At 48.2% G+C, this 21014-nt stretch overlaps 1 protein-coding gene and 1 pseudogene across 1 annotated transcript; both read right to left on the bottom strand.

The window, feature by feature from the left end:
- Positions 1-2762: 2762 nt before the first annotated feature.
- Pla2g1b (phospholipase A2 group IB) lies at positions 2763-9192 on the bottom strand. The gene is made up of 3 exons (XM_032886902.1): positions 9021-9192; positions 7867-7994; positions 2763-2980 (listed from the first exon to the last, which is right to left on the bottom strand). Exons 1-3 carry the CDS (start codon positions 9125-9127, stop codon positions 2862-2864), a joined length of 354 nt encoding a protein of 117 aa, XP_032742793.1. The 5' UTR covers positions 9128-9192; the 3' UTR covers positions 2763-2861.
- LOC116885597 lies at positions 6572-7344 on the bottom strand (annotated as a pseudogene).
- Positions 9193-21014: the final 11822 nt, after the last annotated feature.

The raw sequence follows: 21014 nt of genomic DNA on the forward strand, positions 1-21014 counted from the left end.
CATTCAGAAGGGCATTTATAATTCATTCATAATTCCAAGTGGTCATGTGTGGCTGAAGCACTTTGATATTTCTGACGACATGAACAATAACCAACACGGATTTTTTTTATCAACCCAATAATAAATTATTTTTGTTAACATACCAAATGTGTGGACTGTGAACTTACATACTTTTTTTGTTGTTGTTGTTTTGGTTTTTTTTGTTGTTGTTTTTTTTTCGGAGCTGGGGACCGAACCCAGGGCCTTGCGCAAGCACTCTACCACTGAGCTAAATCCCCAACCCCCGTTTTGTTTTTTTTTTTAAACCAGCTAAGAAAGCGGGATGTCTATTTGAGACGCCTACCCCGAACCTGGTTTGTAGAGGAACAGCTAATCCCCTGTGGGCTCGTCAGCTGACTGACATTTCGGTTACAGCTCTCACTGGAAAGAATCTGTGTACCCCGAGTTGGGAGGCACGCGGGAGGCACACTCTACTTCAGAAGGACTCGTCACGTCTGAGTTGAGGACAAGTGACTCATGCTTACCCTGCACCAGCCTTGGGAGCAATCTCGGCTCCTGAGTGCCCTAATGAAGTGTTGAGAACCATACTCTGAAAGAGTGGCAGGGCTCTTGACTGCTGAGCAATCTCTCTAGCTACCCTCCCCCGCTCCCTTATCCCTCCCCTTCCTCCCAAACCCCCGAGGGGGGCTCGCTTACAGACATGGTTTCTTTTTCTTTTTTTCTTTCTTTCTTTTCTTTTTTTTTTCTTTTCTTTTTAGTATATAGGTACTTTGTCTGTATGAAGACCAGAAGGGAGCATCGGATCCCATTGTAGATGGTGAGCTGTCATGTGGGTGCTGGGAATTGAACTCAGGACCGCTGGAAGAGCAGCCAATGAGTGCCCTCAGCCACTGCGCCATCTCTCCAGGTCCTTCATTTTCTTTTTCTATGCTTTAATTAAAAACAAATCACAGCCAGGTGGTGGTGGTGGTGTGGGCTTTAAATCCCAGTGCTCAGAAGGCAGAGGCAGGTGGGTCTCTGAGTTCCAGGCCAGCCTGGTCTACAGAGTGAGCTCCAGGACAGCCAGGGCTACACGGAGAAACCCCGCCTCCAAAAAAAAAAAAACAAAAACAAAACCAAAACCAAAAAAAAAAAAAAACAAAAAACAAAAAAAAATCGCAAACGTTAAAGAGTCAAAACAAACTGAAGACCCCTCCCTTAGGAAAATATTCAACATTTACAGCTCACTTAGGAAGCACTTTACGACCCATCTCCTCACATCCCAGCCCCCACAAGTCCATGATACATAATACAAACACTATTATTTCTTTTGAAAGATGACATTACTCGAATCTTATAGATTACAACCCATCACTGAGGGAAGCCCAGAGAGGAGCTGGAAGCAGAAGCCGAGGAATGCCTTCTCATACAGCCCACAACCACCTACCTAGCAATGACACCGCCCACAGTGGGCTGGGCCCTCCATCTATCAAGAAAATGCCCAGCAGATACCTACAGGTCAACATGACAGGGACCAACGGTCAGAGGAGGTTTTCCCTTCCCGGGTGTGTCAAGCTGGCTCAGGAGTTAAGAGCATTTTGTGCTCTTCCAGAGGACCCGGGTTCAATTCTCAGCACCCACACAGGGGCTGGTGAACAATGTCAGCTGGCCCAACGCCCTCTCGCCTTTGTCTGTGCATTCAGCCATGCAACTCCCAAGCAGGACGGCACCTCCTTTTCCCCATTCCTCACCTCTTATCAGGATAGCAGCCATGTAGGGGATACATGCCCAAGCTCCCATTACCCTTCTTCCAGACGGATTCTGAACAGCCTTTACAAGCGACTACCGGTCATTGCGCCTGCGCAGGCGGCTCTGGCAGCACCTGCGGCCACCCTGGTTTGACCTTTGGGAAGGGAGGGGTGGGGCAGAGGACTGTTCAGGAATTAAAGGAAAAGAGAGATCAAGAGCCACGTGACTGGAGAACCAGAGATTAAGGTGGCTGTACGCACAAGATCACGTGACATAAAAGATCTAGCCGTCCGCTATGCGCGTTTTGCTTGTTCCAAAAGGTTACTTAGAGTGTGACGTGAGATAAGGCTATGTGAAGATGCGACGGCCACCACGATGTAATCCCGCCTTCAAATCATTTATGCTCGGTCCCCTTAGGTTTCTTATGTCCCACAGCGTCTGGTATTTTTTTTTAAGATTTACTTATTTTATATATAAATACGTAGCAGTCTTCAGACACACCAGAAGAGGACATCAGATGTCATTACAGATGGTTGTGAGCTGTAATGTGGTTGCTGGGATTTGAACTCAGGACCACTAGGAAGAGCAGACAGTGCTCTTAACCACTGAGCCACCTCTCCAGTCCACTCGAAGCTTCTGATCCTCCTGTCGCTAAAATCCCGTCTCAAAAAATATCATACAGGAAATTCCAGGCCACCCAGGCTATCTCAAAGAAGGAAAAAAGAAAAAAGTGTAGGGGTCGGGGTAGGGGGGATGGACAATTGGAAAGAGAAGTTCCAAGACAAATGGCTATCTCTGGAACTCAGTCTGTAGACCAGGCTGGCCTCAAACTCACCGAGACCTGCCTGCCTCTACCGCCTTCGTGCCAGGATGAAAGGCGTGTGCTACCATCCCCGGGTTATCATCCACTCACAAGGTGCCCGATTCCTGGAAACGTTCCCAATCACCTTGAGCTTCCAAGGCTGGACAGAATGTTTCCCTCTGAGGATCTAGCAGTGCTCAGTGGACAGAGACTACAATCACCAAACCCAGGCTTTCTTTCTTTCTGCTGGTACTTTATTAGAGGGTGCGGTGCAGAAATAAGACAGCAAGGGGGGGGCGGGGACAGCATAGACAGGAAGTGGGGTGACAGCCTAACAGTGTTTCTTGGTGTCAAGGTCTTTGTATTCCTTGTTGTACGGGACCTTGGAGAAACAGATGGCGGCCTGCCGGTCACAGTTGCAGATGAAGCTCTCACAGTCGTTGTTTTTCTCTGGAGAGAAACAAGCACAGAGAATTGAGTGGAACCCGGGATCCCTTATGACAGTTCGTAACTGAAAGCAGCTGGTAGCTGTCCCATTGACTGCAGACGTAGGGTTGAGAGACGGAGCAAACAAAAGTACGTCTGAGTTCCCTAATTATAATAAAAATGCACGTCTTGTGGGGCTCAGTGGGTAAAGTGGCTACCACACAAGCAGGAGGGCCTGAGTTAGGGTCCCCCAGCCCAGGAGCCAGGTGTGGATGGGGCATCTCGAACTCTTTCAGTAAGTGGGGACGCAGACCGCCAACACTTGTTGGTAAGTCGAACTAGCTACAGGTGAGTACCATGTTTAGTGAGAGGCTGGGCCTCTCAAGATACGACTGAGAGCTGAGAGCACCTGGGTGCCAACTTATTCCTAGACATAAAATAAGTGAACATTGCCAGGTGTGGTGGTGCACGCCTTTAGTCCCAGGACTTGGGATGCAGAGGTGGGCGGATCCCTGAGTTCAGGGCCAGCCTGGTTTACAGACCGAGTTCCAGGGCAGTCAGGGACTCACAGAAAAACCCTATCTTAACAAAAACAACACACGCTCATGTGCGCGCACACACACAAACACAAAATTAAAAACAAACATGGGGTTGGGGATTTAGCTCAGTGGTAGAGCGCTTGCCTAGGAAGCACAAGGCCCTGGGTTCGGTTCCCAGCTCCGGAAAAAAAAAAAACAAAAACAAAAACATGCTGTGATGGCAATGGTTTGTATATTCTGACCCAGGGAGTGGCACTCTTTGGAGGTGAGACCTGTTGGAGTGGGTGTGGCCTTGTTGGAGGGGTGTGGCCTTGCAATGGGTGTGGCCTTGGAGGAGGTGTGGCCTTGTTGGAGGAGGTGTGTCACTGTGGGCGAGGGCTTTAAGACCCTATTCCTAGTTTCCTGGAAGTCAGTATTCTGCTGGCAGCCTTCAGATGAAGATGTAGAACTCTCAGTTCTTCCTGTACCATGCCTGCCTGGATGCTGCCATGCTCCCGCCTTGATGATAATGGACTGAACCTCTGAACCTGTAAGCCAGCCCCAATTAAATGTTGTCCTTATAAGAGTTGCTTTGGTCATGGTGTCTGTTCACAGCAGTAAAACCCTGACTAAGACACATATGCATATAAAGCTAAAATTCAGAAAAGTACAAATATTGGCTGGGATAATGTTTTTGTGAGTTGTGTGAAGATGACCCTTGTAGTGTTCACCTGCTGCTCTCCCTAGTCCACCATCAATCCGGAGACCATATTGCAATGCTAATATTAAGAATCTCCTGTCTCGGGCTGGAGAGATGTCTCAGCGGTTAAGAGCACCCGACTGCTCTCTTCCAGAGGTCCTGAGTTCAATTCCCAGCAACACATGGTGGCTCAACCATCTGTAAAGAGACTTCTGGTGTATCTGAAGACAGCTACAGTGTACTTATATATAATAAATGAATAAATCTTAAAAAAAAAAAAAAAAAAAAAGTTAAAAAAGAATCTCCTGTCTCAGGAGAGCTGGAGAGATGGCTCAGTGGTTAAGAGCATTGACTGCTCTTCCAGAGGTCCTGAGTTCAATTCCCAGCAACCACATTGTGGCTCACAACCATCTGTAATGGGATCTGGCGTCCTCTTCTGGTGTGTCTGAAAACAGCTCATATATCATAAAATAGATAAATCTTAAAACACACACACACACACACACACACACACACAGAATCTCCTGGCTCAAGTTTGTGTAAATTATGCTCACCATTTATTCTATGACTTGTCAATAAAAGCTGGAAAGCCAATAGCTAGGCAACAGAGAGAACAGGGCGGGACTTATGGGAGAAGAAAGGATTCAGAGAGGCAGGAGGATTTGGACAGGAGGCAGGAGATGTCTGACTTGAGAGTTCCACTGGACCATGAAAGGCCCTAAGTGCAAGTATTTGGGGGAATTTTGGCTGGGAGAGAGCAAGATCAGATTAGATAATTAGAATAGAATTTTAATGTCTAATTATTGTGCTTTTAAGTTGTAAATAAATCCTCGTCTCTGTGTTGCTATTTGGGCACTAGCTAGGTTTCAGAAGAACTGCTGCTGTGTTAATTTCCTGAATACATTTATAATATCAACTGTTACATCAACTGCCACTTATAAAATTATTTATCCTGCCTCTCCTCGCTGGGACCACACGTGTGCCCCACCATGCCAGTTTATGGGTTCCAGACATGGAACTCAGGGCTCTGTGCATGCTAGACCAGCGATCTGTAACTAACTTGTGTACTCAGCTCTCTGACTCCTCACGTGCAATGGGAAGGTAAGTCTTGCCCTGAATAGACCTTTACTTCAGTGTTTGGCATACAAAGCAATGATACAACTCTGAGCGTTTAGCAAATACAGGGTCAGCATAACGCAGCAGTTAAGGGGAGATGCTCTGGGTAGGCAAGTCGGCTCAGGGAATAAAGAGGCTTGGTGCTAAGTCTGAGCCTGGGTCCCACCCCCAAGATTCACATGGTGGAAGGAGGGAACTCACTCCGAAAGTTGTCCTCAGACCCCCACATGTGCGCGTGCCTCCCATAAAAACATAAAATCTTTTTTTTTTAAAGTTTTTTTTTTCCTTTTTTCTTTTTTTTCCGGAGCTGGGGACCGAACCCAGGGCCTTGCGCTCACTAGGCAAGCGCTCTACCGCTGAGCTAAATCCCCAACCCCATAAAATCTTTCTTTTTTTTTTTTTTTTTGCACATCACTCCTTTATTATACTGATCTGGAAAGAGACTTAGTTGTTATGCCCAAACGAGTTCTGAACCCACACAGTAGGGTCAAGCAGCTGGAACATGATTCAGACAGTGAAAGACAAAACCTTGGACATGATTAAGGGGCACTTCACCTCTACAAAACAAGGCAAAGGGATCCAAACACAGCAAGAGGTACAAGGAGTTTATCCCATTTGATATGAGGAATGGCTTTTTTTCTGGTGACCACAGACTCTCAACTGCCACTAGCAACCTCTGTGTTGCTTTTGTGCTGATATATGTATATATACTTTATTTTTGTAAAAGTAAATGTAACACATAGACTTGACAAGACTGTTCCCAACCTTCTAGGGCCAGCAGCTCCTTTAGGGTCAGAGAGAAAGTAGGGTCTTTTAATCAGCATGAGGTTACTTTCACTCTCCACTGGAATGACTAAGCCCCCAGTTACCTAATTGTGGGAAGAGTGCAGGACAGGTTCCAGGGACAAAACTGGACCACAGCTTCTCCTCATTGGTCATACCACATACAGTCCCTCCCGACCATCTTCCTAAGCAGACCCTTAGTAAACAAAGAGCTAAGAAAACTATAATTACTATCTCTCAACTCTCCTGGAACAGGGAGCTGTCCCTGGATGTGGACCAAGAGCCTGCACCCCAGAGGTCTTCTTCTGACTAGATTCTATGAAGGGAGGTGCCGGGATAAAATACTAAAAGGAGAATGGGAGCCACAGGTCCCTATCTGCAGCTACAACTTAAACTGAAGATCCTAAAGATGTAGTCAGTGTGGCAGGTGCAGGGGAGGTGCAGGAGGCAGGAACAGGCAGGAGGGAGGGTGTCGGGGCAGCAGTCCGCCTCCCCGCCTCACTTCTTCACCTTGCCCTGAGCAGCCACAGCTTCCATGGCTTTTTTGACGGTCTCCCCATCTCCCAGGAACTGCATGGGCTTGATGGGCTTCAAGTTCTTGTCCAGTTCATAGACGATGGGGATGCCAGTTGGCAGGTTCAGCTCCATGATGGCCTCTTCTGACAGACCCTCCAGATGCTTGACAATGCCCCGTAGGCTGTTGCCATGGGCAGCAATCAAGACCCTTTTCCCCTCCTTGATCTGGGGGACAATTTCTTCATTCCAGAAGGGCAGTGCTCTGGCAATAGTATCCTTCAGGCTCTCACAGGAGGGTAGCTGGTCCTCAGTAAGGTCTGCGTACCTGCGGTCCTTGCTGATGTTGCTGTAGAAGGGATGATCAGGCTCCATTGGAGGTGGCGGGACATCGTAAGATCGTCTCCAGATCTTTACCTGTGCCTCACCATGCTTAGCAGCAGTCTCTGCTTTATTGAGACCTGTTAGACCCCCATAGTGTCGCTCATTGAGGCGCCAGGTCCTGACCACTGGCAACCACATCTGGTCAATGGCATCCAGGACTGTCCAGAGGGTGCGGATTGCTCTCTTCTGCACAGAGGTGAAGCAGATGTCAAACTCATAGCCAGCATCTCGCAACGCCTGCCCGCCGCGCTTCGCCTCCTCGTGGCCCGCTGGTCAGCGTCGTATCAGCCGCTGAAGCGGTTCTCCAGGTTCCAGGCGCTCTCTCCACGCCGGATCAGCACCAGCTTGTAGGCAGCCATGGCGACCGGCAGAGGATGCGGCAGTAACTGAGGATCGCTGAGATTCTCCTCGCAGCCCGCCCCCCGGTCGCGCCTGCGCGCTTGCACTCTCCCGCCCCGCTCCCGCGCACTTTCTCCCCGAAATCTTTCCACTCGCCAGACCCATAAAATCTTTCAAATGGGGCTGGAGAGATGGCTCAGTGATTAAGAGCACTGACTGCTCTTCCAAAGGTCACGAGTTCAATTCCCAGCAACCACATGGTGGCTCACAACCATCTGTAATGAGATCTGGTGCCCTCTTCTGGCCTGCAATCACATATCCAGGCAGAATGCTGTATGTACATAAAATAAATAAATAAATCTTAAAAAAAAAAATCTTTCAAATGTTTTCAAAAAGAGACTTTGGAGTGATGTGGCTCTCTCTACCTAAGGTTGTTCGGGGGGTCAGATGAGACCAACGGAAGGTGCAATAAATGGTGACGGTCCCCATCCCTCCCTCCCCCTTCCAGACCCGCCAAAGGCCAGGCAGAGTCCAGAGGTCCCGGAGGGTAACCCTACCGCTGCAGGTGATCACGTTCCCGGAGCACTTGTATGAGTACGTGTTGGTGTAGGGGTTGTCGATGAGGAATTTACAGCTTTCCAGCTTCTTGGCCTGACTATAGCAGTGGTCATGAGTCTGGCAGCACCTGGAGAGAAGGAACAGCGGAAGGAGAGGCGTGGACCACCGGAAGTCGATTCTCACCTACGGGCCTTTTTCTTTTTTTCTTTCTTTCTTTTTTTTTTTTTTGGTTTTTTTTTCGGAGCTGGGGACCGAACCCAGGGCCTTGCGCTTCCTAGGCAAGGCTTACCACTGAGCTAAATCCCCAACCCCGGCCTTTTCAAACATGCGATGCTAACTTAAACGCAGTGCTCCAGAGCTAATGGCCCCGAGGCTCGAGGATCTGTGATCTCTATCAGCATATATTTATTGAAAGCAACTTTTGCTGGGTGTCGTGGTGCCTGCCTTTATTTAATTCCAGTACCTGGAAGGTAGAAGTAGGTGGATCTCCGAGTTGAGATCGGCCAGGGCTAATCAGCGAGACCCTGTCTCAAAACATGATTTTCATTGAATATTTTATGTATTTAGATTTTTTTTTTTTGAGCTACAGGAATACAGTGAAATTTTAAGGTCTGAAATTAGTTGCAATGACGTTTTTTTGAAGTTAAGGCTGACATGTAGATGGTTGGCAGTACCCGGCTCCGCCGCTAGAGGGTAGCATTGCACAGCTTACATTCACACTTTGCACGTTCTGGGACCACGGGCTAAGGGGGTCCTCTTGGATCTATTTCTTTACATGACAAGAGGTGAAAATATCCTGGGTTCGGTCCCCAGCTCCGAAAAAAAAAAAAAAGAAAGAAAAGAGGTGAAAATATATGCTGGGCGCTGTGATGCACACCTTTAATCCCAGCACTCAGGAAGCAGAAGCTGGAGGATATCTGAGTTCACAGCCAGAGTCTCAGGACAGCTAGGGCTACACAGAGAAACCCCGACTTGAAAACAAAACAAAACAAAACAAAACAAAAGTAAATAATAATAACTGAACAAAAAGAAAATACACGATGCTCAGTGACTGTGCAGGTCTCCCACTCCTGCCTCTCGAGAGATGATCGGCTTGTTCTCTGTCCCCACTGCCGTGCACTCACTCCAGTCTCCCACCCGGCGGACCACTCACCTGTCTAAGTCGTCCACTGGGGTGCCTGAGCCGCCCAAGCCACAGTAGCAGCCGTAGTTGTTGTACTCCCGCAGGGGATCACTCCCGGGGATGGTGCACTTGATCATATTGCGGAACTGCCACACAGCCCGAGTGCTGATCCTGTGTGCAGTAGCGCCTGCTGTAAAAGCACACAGCACATTCAAATCCATCCCGCGCCTTCCCGGGGGTCTAATGCCTGCCGGTTCTCTGCTCCCACCTTCCCCGGGGTCCGATGCCTGCCTGCTCTCTGCTCTCTTCTCGTGGTACACTCGGGAGGTCAGAGGACGGCTCTAGTGAGCTAAGTCATCAGACCTGAGCAGGAAGGTGTCTGTTTTTTTTTTTTTTTTTTTTTTTAAGATTTATTTATTCTATTTATGCGTAGGTTGCTTGGAATTGAACTCAGGAGTCAGTGCTCTTAACCGCTGATCCATGTCTCAAGCCCAGTGTGTCTACCCTTTTGAGAAAGAGTTACCCTGTTACTCCAGCTCTATAGCAATTCCCCTGCCTCATCCTCCCCGAGTGGTAGGACTCCAAATGAACGCCACTGCACTGGGCTGGGATACCCCTCTGACCTTAAGTTATACAAAGATTGCCTTTTGCCTTGCTTGCCTTCTTACTGTCAGGGTAGACAGCCACCACATCGTGAGCTGCCCCGTGGTCTCCATGTGAGAACACACTGCTCTGGTCAACAGCCAGGGAGGAGTTTGAAAGCAGTCCTGTTCCTACTCAAGCCTCTGTGAACCCCTAACCCTAGCTGGCACTCCAGTTCTTCATGGCTCTAGCAGGAACCCCGAGACCCAGAAGCAGCCGGAACACACAGGCTTAATTGTTCTACACTGGCCGAGTTAGAAAGGATCTGCGGTATGGGTGCACGCATCCATCATCAGATCATCCTCTGTGATGTCAGCATTTTGACATAGCGCACAGTGGGATACTTGGCAGCCATTACAACGAAGGAGAAGCCAGCTATGGCGGTACACGCGCTGCGATCTCAGCGCTCCACCTTATCTCTGGAGGCTGAGGTAAGAGGATCAGAAGTTCCAGGTTATCTTCTTACAAGGCAAGCTCAAGGCTTTCTGGGGTTCTGTGAGACCCTGTTTCAATTAAGCAAAGACAAGGGCTGGGGAGCGGTCGCATTGGTATCACGTCTGCCAACTACGCACAAAGTCCTGACTTCTATCCACGGCACTGAGTAGTGAGCCTGAGGCCAGCCTGGGCTACGCGTTACCCAGCCTCACGAAAAGAAGTTGGAGGGGGAGGAGGAAGACGGGGGGCAAGGATGATCGACTGGTGTGGTGCTCAGTGCTGCCCACACTCAGGAACTGCCAAAGGAAGTGGATCAGTAGGTAAGGAGTCTGTGCGGAGGCTGGGTCAGTGTGGGCCAACTCTGAGTTTCTCTGCCCTTAGGGCTGTGTTCATAAATGCTCGAATGCCCAGCCCCAAAGGGCTGGGATTCCACTTCATTCCACTCCTGCCTAGGTCACCAATGGACAGGTGGCCGGAAGAACGGACAGGCTTACCTCTTCTGAGTCACTCCGTGCCAGTCCTTGGGCTGAATTGTTACTATTTATTTAATCTTTTGCTTTCCTTCCTTCCTTCCTTTCTCTTTCCTTCTCTTTTCTTTCTTTTTTTTTTTTTTTGAGAGGAAGGACCAAGAATTGGTTCTTACTTTTTTTTTTCTTAAGACTTATTTATTTTATTATTATTATTTTTTTTTTTGGTTCTTTTTTTTTGGAGCTGGGGACCGAACCCAGGGCCTTGCACTTCCTGGGCAAGCGCTCTACCACTGAGCTAAATCCCCAACCCCAACATTTGGAATCTTAATTCACTCTCTTGGTCTTGAAGCCGAGTCTCTCAGTGAGCCAGGGACTTGCTGACTGGCTATGGGGGCTGAGCAGCCAGACCCAGAGATCTTCCCACGTCCCTCTCTGAAATCGTGGGATGATGGGGGTGTCGCTGCTGTGCCTGGGTTTTTTCTGTGGGTGCTAGGCATCCTAGGGTCACCTGCCTGGTAGCATTTCTTTTCACCTCATCGACGGAAGTGCTCTCACCCAGTCTGTTTGCTGGATGTGCTGCCTTCCCTCTATTGGACATGAGGGTCTCAAGAGCAGGTCTCCTGGTTTTCATACTCCTTAAAGACTTAAAGTCTGTGTCTCTGTGGTGTGTGAGTGTGTGTGTGTGTGTGTGTGTGTGTGGTGTGTGAGTGTGTGTGTGTGGTGTGTGTGCTTGCGTGTTGTATATTCGTGCATTGTATTGTTTATGTATGTTTGTGTGTGTGTTTTTGTGTGTGTGGTCTGTTGTTTGTATATATTTGTATGTGGTGTGTGTTTGTTGTGTGTGATGTGTGTTTGTGTGTGTGTGGTGTGTCTGTGTATGTGTTGCGTGGTGTATGTGTGTTTGTATATGTTTGTGTTTGTATGTGTGTGTATGTTTGTGTGTGTTTATATGTGTGTGTGTCTGGGTGTATTTGTATGTATGTGCATTTGTATGTGTGTTTTTGTGTGCATTTGTGTGTGTTCGTATGTGTTTGTATGTGTGTGTTTATGTGTGTGTTTATGTGTGTTTGTGTGTGTTTATGTGTGTGTGTGTTTGTATGTGTGTGCATGTGTGTGTGCTTATATGTGTGTGTATGTGTATGCATGTGTGTGTGTATGTGTATGTGTGTGTGTGCATGTGCTGAGCTGAATATAGATAAGCAGAGAATAAGCTCGCCCATGAAGTGCGTGCCTGGTACTAGTAGATGTCCCATAATACTCTGCTGAACGAATGAGCAAACCTGGCCCGCTTGCCCCAAGCAAGTGCAGGCTTTGCACAGCAGAGTGGGGGAGCAGAGCCCTTCACATGCTTGCACAGAGTCCTGCTGCCTGAAGAGCACAGAGAACGAGGGACTTCCAGGGTCCCGTCTCCTCAGTCACCAGCACTGCCTCATTGTCTCCCACCACCTTATTGTCTCATGTGGCCTTTTAATCTTTCTTTTGTTCTTTTTAACCTTTTGAGACAAGGTCTATGCAGTCCTGGCTGGCATGAACTCACTCTGTAGACCAGGCTGGTCTTGAACTCACAGAGATCCGCCTGCCTGTTTCCCTAGTGCTGGGATTAAACGCACCCAGCACCAAGCTTGGCCTCCTTCCTTCATTCTTTCCGGGACAGGGCCTGGCATGGTGGAATAGGCTGGACTTGAATTCAGGGCAATCCTCCTGCCTCCACTTCCAGAGAGCTAGAGTTACGGACATGAGCACCACAACGGGGTCTTGCTATGTAAGCAAGGGTGGCATCAAACTAGAAATCCTCCTGCCTCAACCTCCTGAGCACAAGGATAAGGGCATGTACCACCCTGCCCAGCTTACTCTTCTTTTTCTCCATTTTTGGGGCTCATTCTGGCTAGCCAGAATATGAGGGAACCCCGGGGACAAAGAGAGGGAGCAGCTGGCTTGCCCCACACTGCGGGTGACCCCAGCGGTGGCAGTAAATACACTGTGTCTGAGACTCGTGCTTTGCAGAAGCTAGATACACTGTGATAGCTCACACAGTGTGTGTGCGCATGTGTGTGCGAACACATGTGCTTCTGGAATGGGCACACGGCTCTTTCATCTCCGAGGCTCAGTCTCCAACCTGACTCCTTGCAGGTCTGAATCATCGTTGGGTATAAATGACTTACGTGCCAAATACGTTTGACTCGATGAACAATGCTAAAGTCTGCCTATGTACGCGGAGTCTGTTACGTAATGCCTGTGTGTAAATGGTACCTGAAAATGCAAATGAGTCAACAAGACAAGGATTGCAGACACAGGCTGGAGAGATGGCTCAGCGGTTAAGAACACTGACTGCTCTCCCAGAGGTCCTGAGTTCAAATCCCAGCAACCACATGGTGGCTCACAACCACCATATAATGAGATCTGATGCCCTCTTCTGGTGTGTCTGAAGACAGCTATACTCACATAAATATAATAAATAAATCTTAAAAAAAAAAAAGACTTGCACAGATGGAATCCTAACACCTGGATGGATGGATGGAATCTTAACACTTGGGAGGTCGAGAGAGGACGGTCCCAAGTCTGGGCTATCCTGTGGAGTGGAGGACATCTTGAGCCACATACCAAGGTTATGTAATTAATATTGACAGTGATGATACTGACGGGGAGGATGAGGATGGCTGGAGAGATGGCTCAGCGGTCATGTGCACTCGCGCACGGTTCTTGTGTGGGACTCAGGTCTGGTTCCAGCACACGTATGGCAGGCAGATCACAACTGTTTATGACTCTAGTTCCACAGGTTCTGATCCCGCTTCTGACCTCTGTGGACACTGCTAACACAGTTCCTATCATACGTGCAGGCAAGACTCTCATACACGTAAAGTTTATGTATTATGATATATACATATTAATATATATATTAAGACAGGGTTTCTCTGTGTAGCCCTGACTATACCCTGACTATACTGGAACTTACTTTGTAGACAGAGCTGGCCTCTGCCTCCTGAGTGCTGGAATTAAAGACGAGTGCCCTTATGACTGCTTAGAAAAAATAAGTTTGTTTTTTCAAAAGAAAAAGACACGTTGCTAGGGTACTGGCAAGACCAGGGAAAGTGGCGCCAGGGAGATAGACACACCAGAGGCAGAGGGGGCTTTCTTCGCTTGGGTAGGCGAATGGGGGAGATTTTTCTAGGGGTCATCTGAGTTCAGACCTAGAGACTAAATGTGGCAGCTGACCTGAACATTGGGGTGAGAAGGGACCCAGACCTAGAGGCTATTAGACCCCTGCGGGAACCCCAAACAATTCCAGCGTGACCAGTGGGAGGGAGGTACTGGAGAAGGGAGAGACTGTGAGATACTCAGAGGGGGTGACAGGGGATCCTACCTGTGAGCAAAGCAGCCAGCAGAAGGAGTTTCATCTTGGCCGAGGGAAGAACTCGAGTGACTTTCCCTCTTTATAGCTGGGGCCCCACTCTCCCAAGATAAGGCTGTTTGCTTTGCTCTTAGCCACTCTGGGCTGGCCTTGGGTCTATCGGAGGAACAACACAGAGGGATTTGCCTGTAAGAGAGGAAGGAAAATAACATCACAGATCTGTGCCTGGAACTTCCTTCCCAAGGGAAATGGTTTCCAGATCTTGGGATCTTTTACTACTCCCCCCTCCCCCTATTATGACAAGTCCCAGGCTGTCCTGGAATTCATGGGGTATCTGAGGAAAGCTTCCAATTCCTTTATGTATAATATAATATATATATATATATATATATATATATATATATATATATATATATATATATATATATATATATATACAAGGTCTGTAGCCCAGGCTGGCCTCAAACTTGTATAGCTAAGGATAACCTTGAACTTCTTTTTTAGATTTTAAAAAATAATATATATTTTTAAAAAATGTATTCATTCATGTACGAGTGCTCTGTCTGCATCATGTACACCTGCAAGCCAGAAGAGGGCATCGGATCCCAACACAGATGGTTGCGAGCCACCAAGTGGTTGCTGGGAATTGAACTCAGGACCTATGGAAGAGCAGTCAGTGCTCCTAACCACTGAGCCATCTCTCCAGCCCTATTTGTTTGTTTATTATGTGTGTATGCGTATTATGCTGTATATGTGGAGGTCCGAAGTTGACTTAAAGGAATTTGTTCTCTCCACTATGTAAGTTCCAGGGACCAAACTGAGGTAGTCAGACTGGGCCCAGAGCGTGTTCAGCCACTGAGCCTTCTGACCAGTCCCAATATGAAACTCTTTGGGTCACAGTTTACATAACATAACACTAGCTTCATACTTGTGTATAAGTGGCACCTACTGTGTTCACTATGTTGTGTAACCACAACCTTTAACGTGTTACGGAGCATGTTTTTACCATCTATAATTTTAATGTTTTTCATAACCTATTTCTAATGATGGTTCTTAAATGCTTTAACCGCCCTCGTAGCCCACCACCCACCGGAGGTAGGGGAAAAGGAAGGATACAGGGTGGGGAGAAGTGGACCTGTTTAGAAAGGTTCTTTGGAGCAGCTCCCATCTTTGTTGTCAGGAAACCAGCGGTTCGGTTCACAGGTCGGCAGCGGCAGCTTGGTCCACTCGCAAACCCCTCACGGTGACACCAGCAGCCCAGTTCGGTAGAGTGAGGAGAGCAAACACGAATCAGCAGTGGTGGCACGGCCTAGCAGAGACAGCCAGGCCTCAGCCTCAGCACGAGTCAGCAGGAGGGACCAGGGAGGGACGCCAGGAGAAGTCCTCAGCTGTAACTCTCTCGGGGAATGAAGGTCAGCGAAGACGAGAGACCCACAAGCGTTGCACAGCAAGCTCTACAAGCAAGCCAAGCTTGACCTCCATCACTGTCTGCCTGGTCCTATTCTTACGGCCTCTAAACATCACGTGTCCTCCACGGGTCTTGTCTCAGCTGACATCACTCTGCCAATCAGCCTGAGTCTGTGAAAGCGGCAGGAAACTGCAGCACGCCTCCCCAAGTTTTTGGTGCGTTTCTCTCTATGGAGCCCCGACAAATGCAGTTCAAGTATGCAATGTAAGGCGGACCAACACATGGGTGTAGTCAGTGAAGAAGACTTCACCACGGGTCCTGTCACGTGCTTGCTTTAGCAGAACATCCTCTCTCCTGTGTCTGCTTCAATTAAACTTTTTTTTTTTTTTTTTTTTTTTTTTTTTGTTTATTACTTTTTTAGCTGGGACCGAACCCAGGGCCTTGCGCTTCCTAGGTAAGCGCTCTACCACTGAGCTAAATCCCCAACCCCCCCTTTTTTTTTAAAGATTTATTTATTTATTATATATAAGTACACTGTAGCTGTCTTCAGATACACCAGAAGAGGGCATCAGATCTCTTTACAGATGGTTGTGAGCCACCATGTGGTTGCTGGGAATCGAACTCAGGATCTCTGGAAGAGTAGTCGGGTGCTCTTAACCGCTGAGCCATCTCTCCAGCCCAGCGAAACTTTCCTTAGCCTTTCACACCTGTGTCCACTTTGACAAAAGATTCCTTCACGGATTTGCCTCAGCAAAACACCATCCGACTGACTTTCCAAAGAACTCTTAGGTTTTCACTTCAATCATCCCAAAAAGAAACCTTGTGCCCACTGATAATTATTTCTTCCCAATTCCTGGCAACTACTAATCCACTGTGTGGTGTCCCCATGGTCTCTGTCTTCTGGATCTTTTGCATACATGTTGAATATTCTTTTTTTTCTTTTTTTTCGGAGCCGGGGACCGAACCCAGGGCCTTGCGCTTGCTAGGCAAGCGCTCCACCGCTGAGCTAAATCCCCAAGCCCCATGTTGAATATTCTTTTTTTCTTTTTTCTTTTTTCTTTTTTTCGGAGCTGGGGACCGAACCCAGGGCCTTGCGCTTGCTAGGCAAGCGCTCTACCACTGAGCTAAATCCCCAACCCCCATGTTGAATATTCTTATTCAGGTCTGCAGGCTGGAGAGATGGCTCAGGGGTTAAGAGCACTGTCTGTTCTTCCAGAGGACCCAGGTTCAAGTCCCAGCACCAACATGGCAGCTCACAACTGTCTGTAACTCCAGTTCCAGAAAATCTAATCTGGCTTCCAAGGGAACCAGGTATGTACACACAGTGTGCATACATACATATATGCACACAGAACACATAAACAAAACTAAATATAAAGAATTTAAAAGCAAGTGGTGGTGCATGCCTTTAAACCCAGCACTTGGGAGGTAGAGACAGGCAGATCTCTTAATTCAAGGCCAGCCTGGTCTACAGAACCAGTTTCCAGGACAGCCAGGTCTACACAGAGAAACCTGTCTTTAAAACAAAACAAAAGTAAACCCAGAGAGCAAAACTTCAAGCACTAACCAACCTCAGGCCTCACTCGGGAAATTCACTGCATGCACAGGTTGCAAAGAGAAAGGTTGCAAAGCTCAAGATCCTGTACCAGTTCAAATGCAGGGACCAGCAAAGTCCTTCCCCTGTGGATGCTATGAGGTCAAAAGAAGATAGAGAGGTAGACATTGCTCCTGGGGTTGGGACTGAAGGATGTTAAGGGGGACAGATGTGTGGTCCAAGGCACAAGTAGCTGGCACACACAGTACTTCAAACTGATTGTGTTTACTAAGGGCTAACCTGACCCAGCCTTTCAGGCAGATCCAGTTAGAGATTCTATTGTTTTAAAAAAATTATTTATTTTATGTATGTGAGACACACCAGAAGAGGGCATCGGATCTCATTATAGATGGCTGTGAGCCACCATGTGGTTGCTGGGAATTGAACTCAGGACCTCTGGAAGAGCAATTGGTGTTCTTAACCGCTGAGCCATCTCTCCAGCCCCAAAATTCAATTTTTAATTGGTTAGTTAATGTGTGTGTGTGACCCGAGTCACCGTATTCAGGGCAGCGAGTGCTGCAGGTTTCTCCACGGCAGCCTGGACAAATTCTCCTGGGCCACACTAAGCGCAGAGGTCATACTAAGCGACAGCTACCATCCGCAGTCCCTGCAGAAGTTCCCTGTAGACCTCGTCAGGCTCTTGCAGTCCGTGCTCTGCTCTCTGCTGGCCGAGATCCATGCACAGGTGTGTGAACCACCGCCTCGCCTCTCCCTGCCTGGGGAAAAAAAAAAATACAATGTCAAGTGGAAAGTACAGCCCCGATAGCTTCTTGACTCCTTCAGGTGCCGGCATACCCACACTCAGCAGGGTCAAGGTCACATCTGCTGCACCCTCAGAGGATAAGGCTCCAGTTTCCTGGAAATACTTAAAAGAGCTGCACACTGCCTCAGGTAAGCAAGCACTCCCGAAGGCTTGGCACAGAAGGCGATGGACTTTGCCCATGAAGCTCAGCTACAGGTCTCCTGACAGCATTGTGGACGTCATCTTCCCCACTTGACAGGATGAAGTGGGCTCAGAGAAGTCATATAATCTGTTCCAAGTCACACAGCCTGAAAGTGACCAAGGTCAGGCTGTACTGCAGGCCTGAAATCCCAGCATTTGGGAGGCTGAAGCAGGGGATTCATGAGTTCCAAGTCAACCTGTGTGTTAGAGTCAAACTGTGTCTGAAAACAAGGTGGGTGGGCAGGGGCTGGAAAGATGGCCTGGGAGTTAAAAGCACTGTCCGTAGGGGTTGGGGATTTAGCTCAGTGGTAGAGCGCTTGCTTAGCAAGCGCAAGGCCCTGGGTTCGGTCCCCAGCTCCGAAAAAAAGAAAAGAAAGAAAGAAAGAAAAAAAAAAGCACTGTCCGTTCTTCCAAAGGACCCAGGTTTGAGACCCACGTAGCCTCTTCTGATCTCTGCAGGCATCAGGCATGCACTTGGCCCACACACATCCATCCAGACAAAACACCTATTATACATAGAAGATAAAAGTAGGAAAAAATAATGAGAAGGGAGGAGAAGGCTGAGAAGACGCTTCAGAGGGAAAAATAATTCCTGCAAGCAAGAGGACCAAGGTTCAAATCCCCAGAGCTCATTCAATGCTGGAGGGCATGACAGACTTCTTGCAGCTCACAGCGAGTTGGAGAAAGGGGATCCCCACCAACCAGGAACCTGGTTAGCTTGGCTGTCCGACATCAGAGCTCTGGGCTCACTTGAGAGACCCTTCTAAATGAATAGAGAGAGATGGAGGGAGACTGCGTGTCAGCCTCCGGCTTTCACACACAAGTGCACACCCATACACACCCATACACACATATGTGCCCACTCACAGGAGAATACACACACACAGACATACACACACATACACACACAGGCAGACATATACACAGACACACACACACACAGGCACACATAGACAGACAGACACACACACATACACACACTGACACACATACACACAGAGTGGCAGTGGCACACACATGTGGTCCCGGCTACTTGGCAGGCTGAGGTAAGACGCAGTAAGTGTAGGCGTTAAAGTCTACAACATAGTGAGGCCCCTCTGTCTCCAAAGCAAAGCGGAAAGCTTATATATGCCATCCATCTTTAGTTTTTGTTGCATGTGCACGAACATTCAGTGAAAAAAGCAGTATACACGGGGGCTGGGGATTTAGCTCAGTGGTAGAGCGCTTACCTAGCAAGCGCAAGGCCCTGGCAAGGCCCTGGGTTCGGTCCCCAGCTCCCAAAAAAAAAAAAAAAAAAAAAAAAAAAAAAAAAAAAAAGCAGTATACACAAGCAGAGGTAGAGAAGACAGCGAAATAAACTCACGGAGCAACTCAGGCTCAGTTCCTGCCAACATTTCTCCATCTTCTTTCTTGCTTTGTTTTCTCTTTTTCTCTACATTGAACGTTTGTTTGTTTGCTTGTTTTTTGAGACAGGGTCTCCTTGGGTGACCTTAGACTTGACACGCAGCAGTCAAGGATGTGACCTTTGACTTCTTATCTGTGACCTTTGACTTCTGATCTTGTTTCTAACTCTCAAGTTCTAGACTAACAGGCATCCGCCACTGCACCAGACGCAGGCTGGTGGAGCACCCTTTCAGCGGGGGCCCTACCTCCAGCCATTTTGTTTTCTTTTTATTATTGGTGTGTATGTGTGAGAGGGTAAGGGGCGGGTGAGAGGGAGGGAGGGAGAAGAGGAAGGGGAGAGAGGGGCAGAGAAGAAGTGAAGAGAGTGAGGGAGGCAGGGAGGGAGGGAGGAATAGAGGAAGGGAAGGGAGAGAAGAATGAAGAGAGGGAGAGAGGGAGGAAGAGGAGGAGGTTGGGAGATGTTCAGTGTGGGTGCTGGGAGCTGAACCCGGGTCCTCTGCCAGAGGGACAATACTTTTAGCCATTGGGTTCTCTCTTCCGGCTCCTCAAGAACCTGTTTATTATGGGGGGAAAGAAAAATAATCACTTTCAGTTTGATGGTTCGATTGTATGACGTCCATTCACCTTGCTTAGGTCTCGCCCTACACCTCTGAAACGCTGGACCCACTGAACGACGCCTCATCCCCTTCTAGCCACTGGCAACTATTATTGTAGTCTTGGAGGGGTTCTTGCCTTTGTCTTTGCGAACCTGGGGAAGGAGCCCCCCAGGCCCCGAAGGCTAGGCAAGTCCCCTCTCACTGGTTTATATCACAGGACCCATGACTGCAATTTCAACAGACCTTCATTAAGTTATTTCAAGTAGCGCTCTCTACCAAATAGGCTACGCCCGGAGCCCAGCCACACAACTATCATTCCCATCAATGCCTCATCCGAGTTTCCTTCATCCTTCTTCTTTTTTTTTTTTTTTTTTTTTTTTAGGAGCTGGGGACCGAACCCAGGACCTTGCGCTTGCTAGGCAAGCGCTCTACCACTGAGCTAAATCCCCAACCCCCCCTTCCCCACTTCTTGGCCTTTTTTCTTCTGAGCTTGGCCAGGAAGCTGGAGACAGAGTTGGGTCAAGTGGGAGATCAAGGCCATTCCCAGGAGGAAAATAGGTCAGGACAAGAGCAGTTAAGAAATTGTGTATTGGGGGTTGGGGATTTGGCTCAGTGGTAGAGCACTTGCCTAGCAGCGCAAGGCCCTGGGTTCAGTCCCCAGGTCTTAAAAAAAAAAAAAAAAAAAAAAAAAAGAAATTGTGTATTGGGGGCTGGAGGGATGGCTCAGTGGTTAAGAGCACGGACTGCTCTTCCAGAGGTCCTGAGTTCAATTCCTAGCAACACAGTGTGGCTCACAACCATCTGTAATGAGATCTGATGCCCTCTCCTGGTGTGTCTGAAGACAGCGACAGTGTACTCAAATACATAAAATAAGTAAGGGGAAAAAATGTGTTACCAGGGAGAACGTTTGGAGGTCAAAGGGTAACTAGCCCTGTGGAGTCAGTTCTCCATCCTTGCATGGGCTCCAGGGATCTCAGGTTACCAGGCCTCTGTAACAAGCACCTCTACCGGTTGACGCATTTGAGTCATTTAATGTCAAGTTTTCGTTTGGGCAAATGAGATGGCTCAGGGAGTAAAAAGCCCTTGACCTATCAGCCGGATGACGTGAGTTCAGCCGCCACAAACCACAGAAGTTCAAAACAAAACTAACCAAAGAGGGCTTTGTTTTGGAGACGGGGCTCCT

The sequence above is a fragment of the Rattus rattus genome, chromosome 16 (genome assembly GCF_011064425.1).
Source record: "Rattus rattus isolate New Zealand chromosome 16, Rrattus_CSIRO_v1, whole genome shotgun sequence".
Taxonomy (NCBI): Eukaryota; Metazoa; Chordata; class Mammalia; order Rodentia; family Muridae; genus Rattus; species Rattus rattus.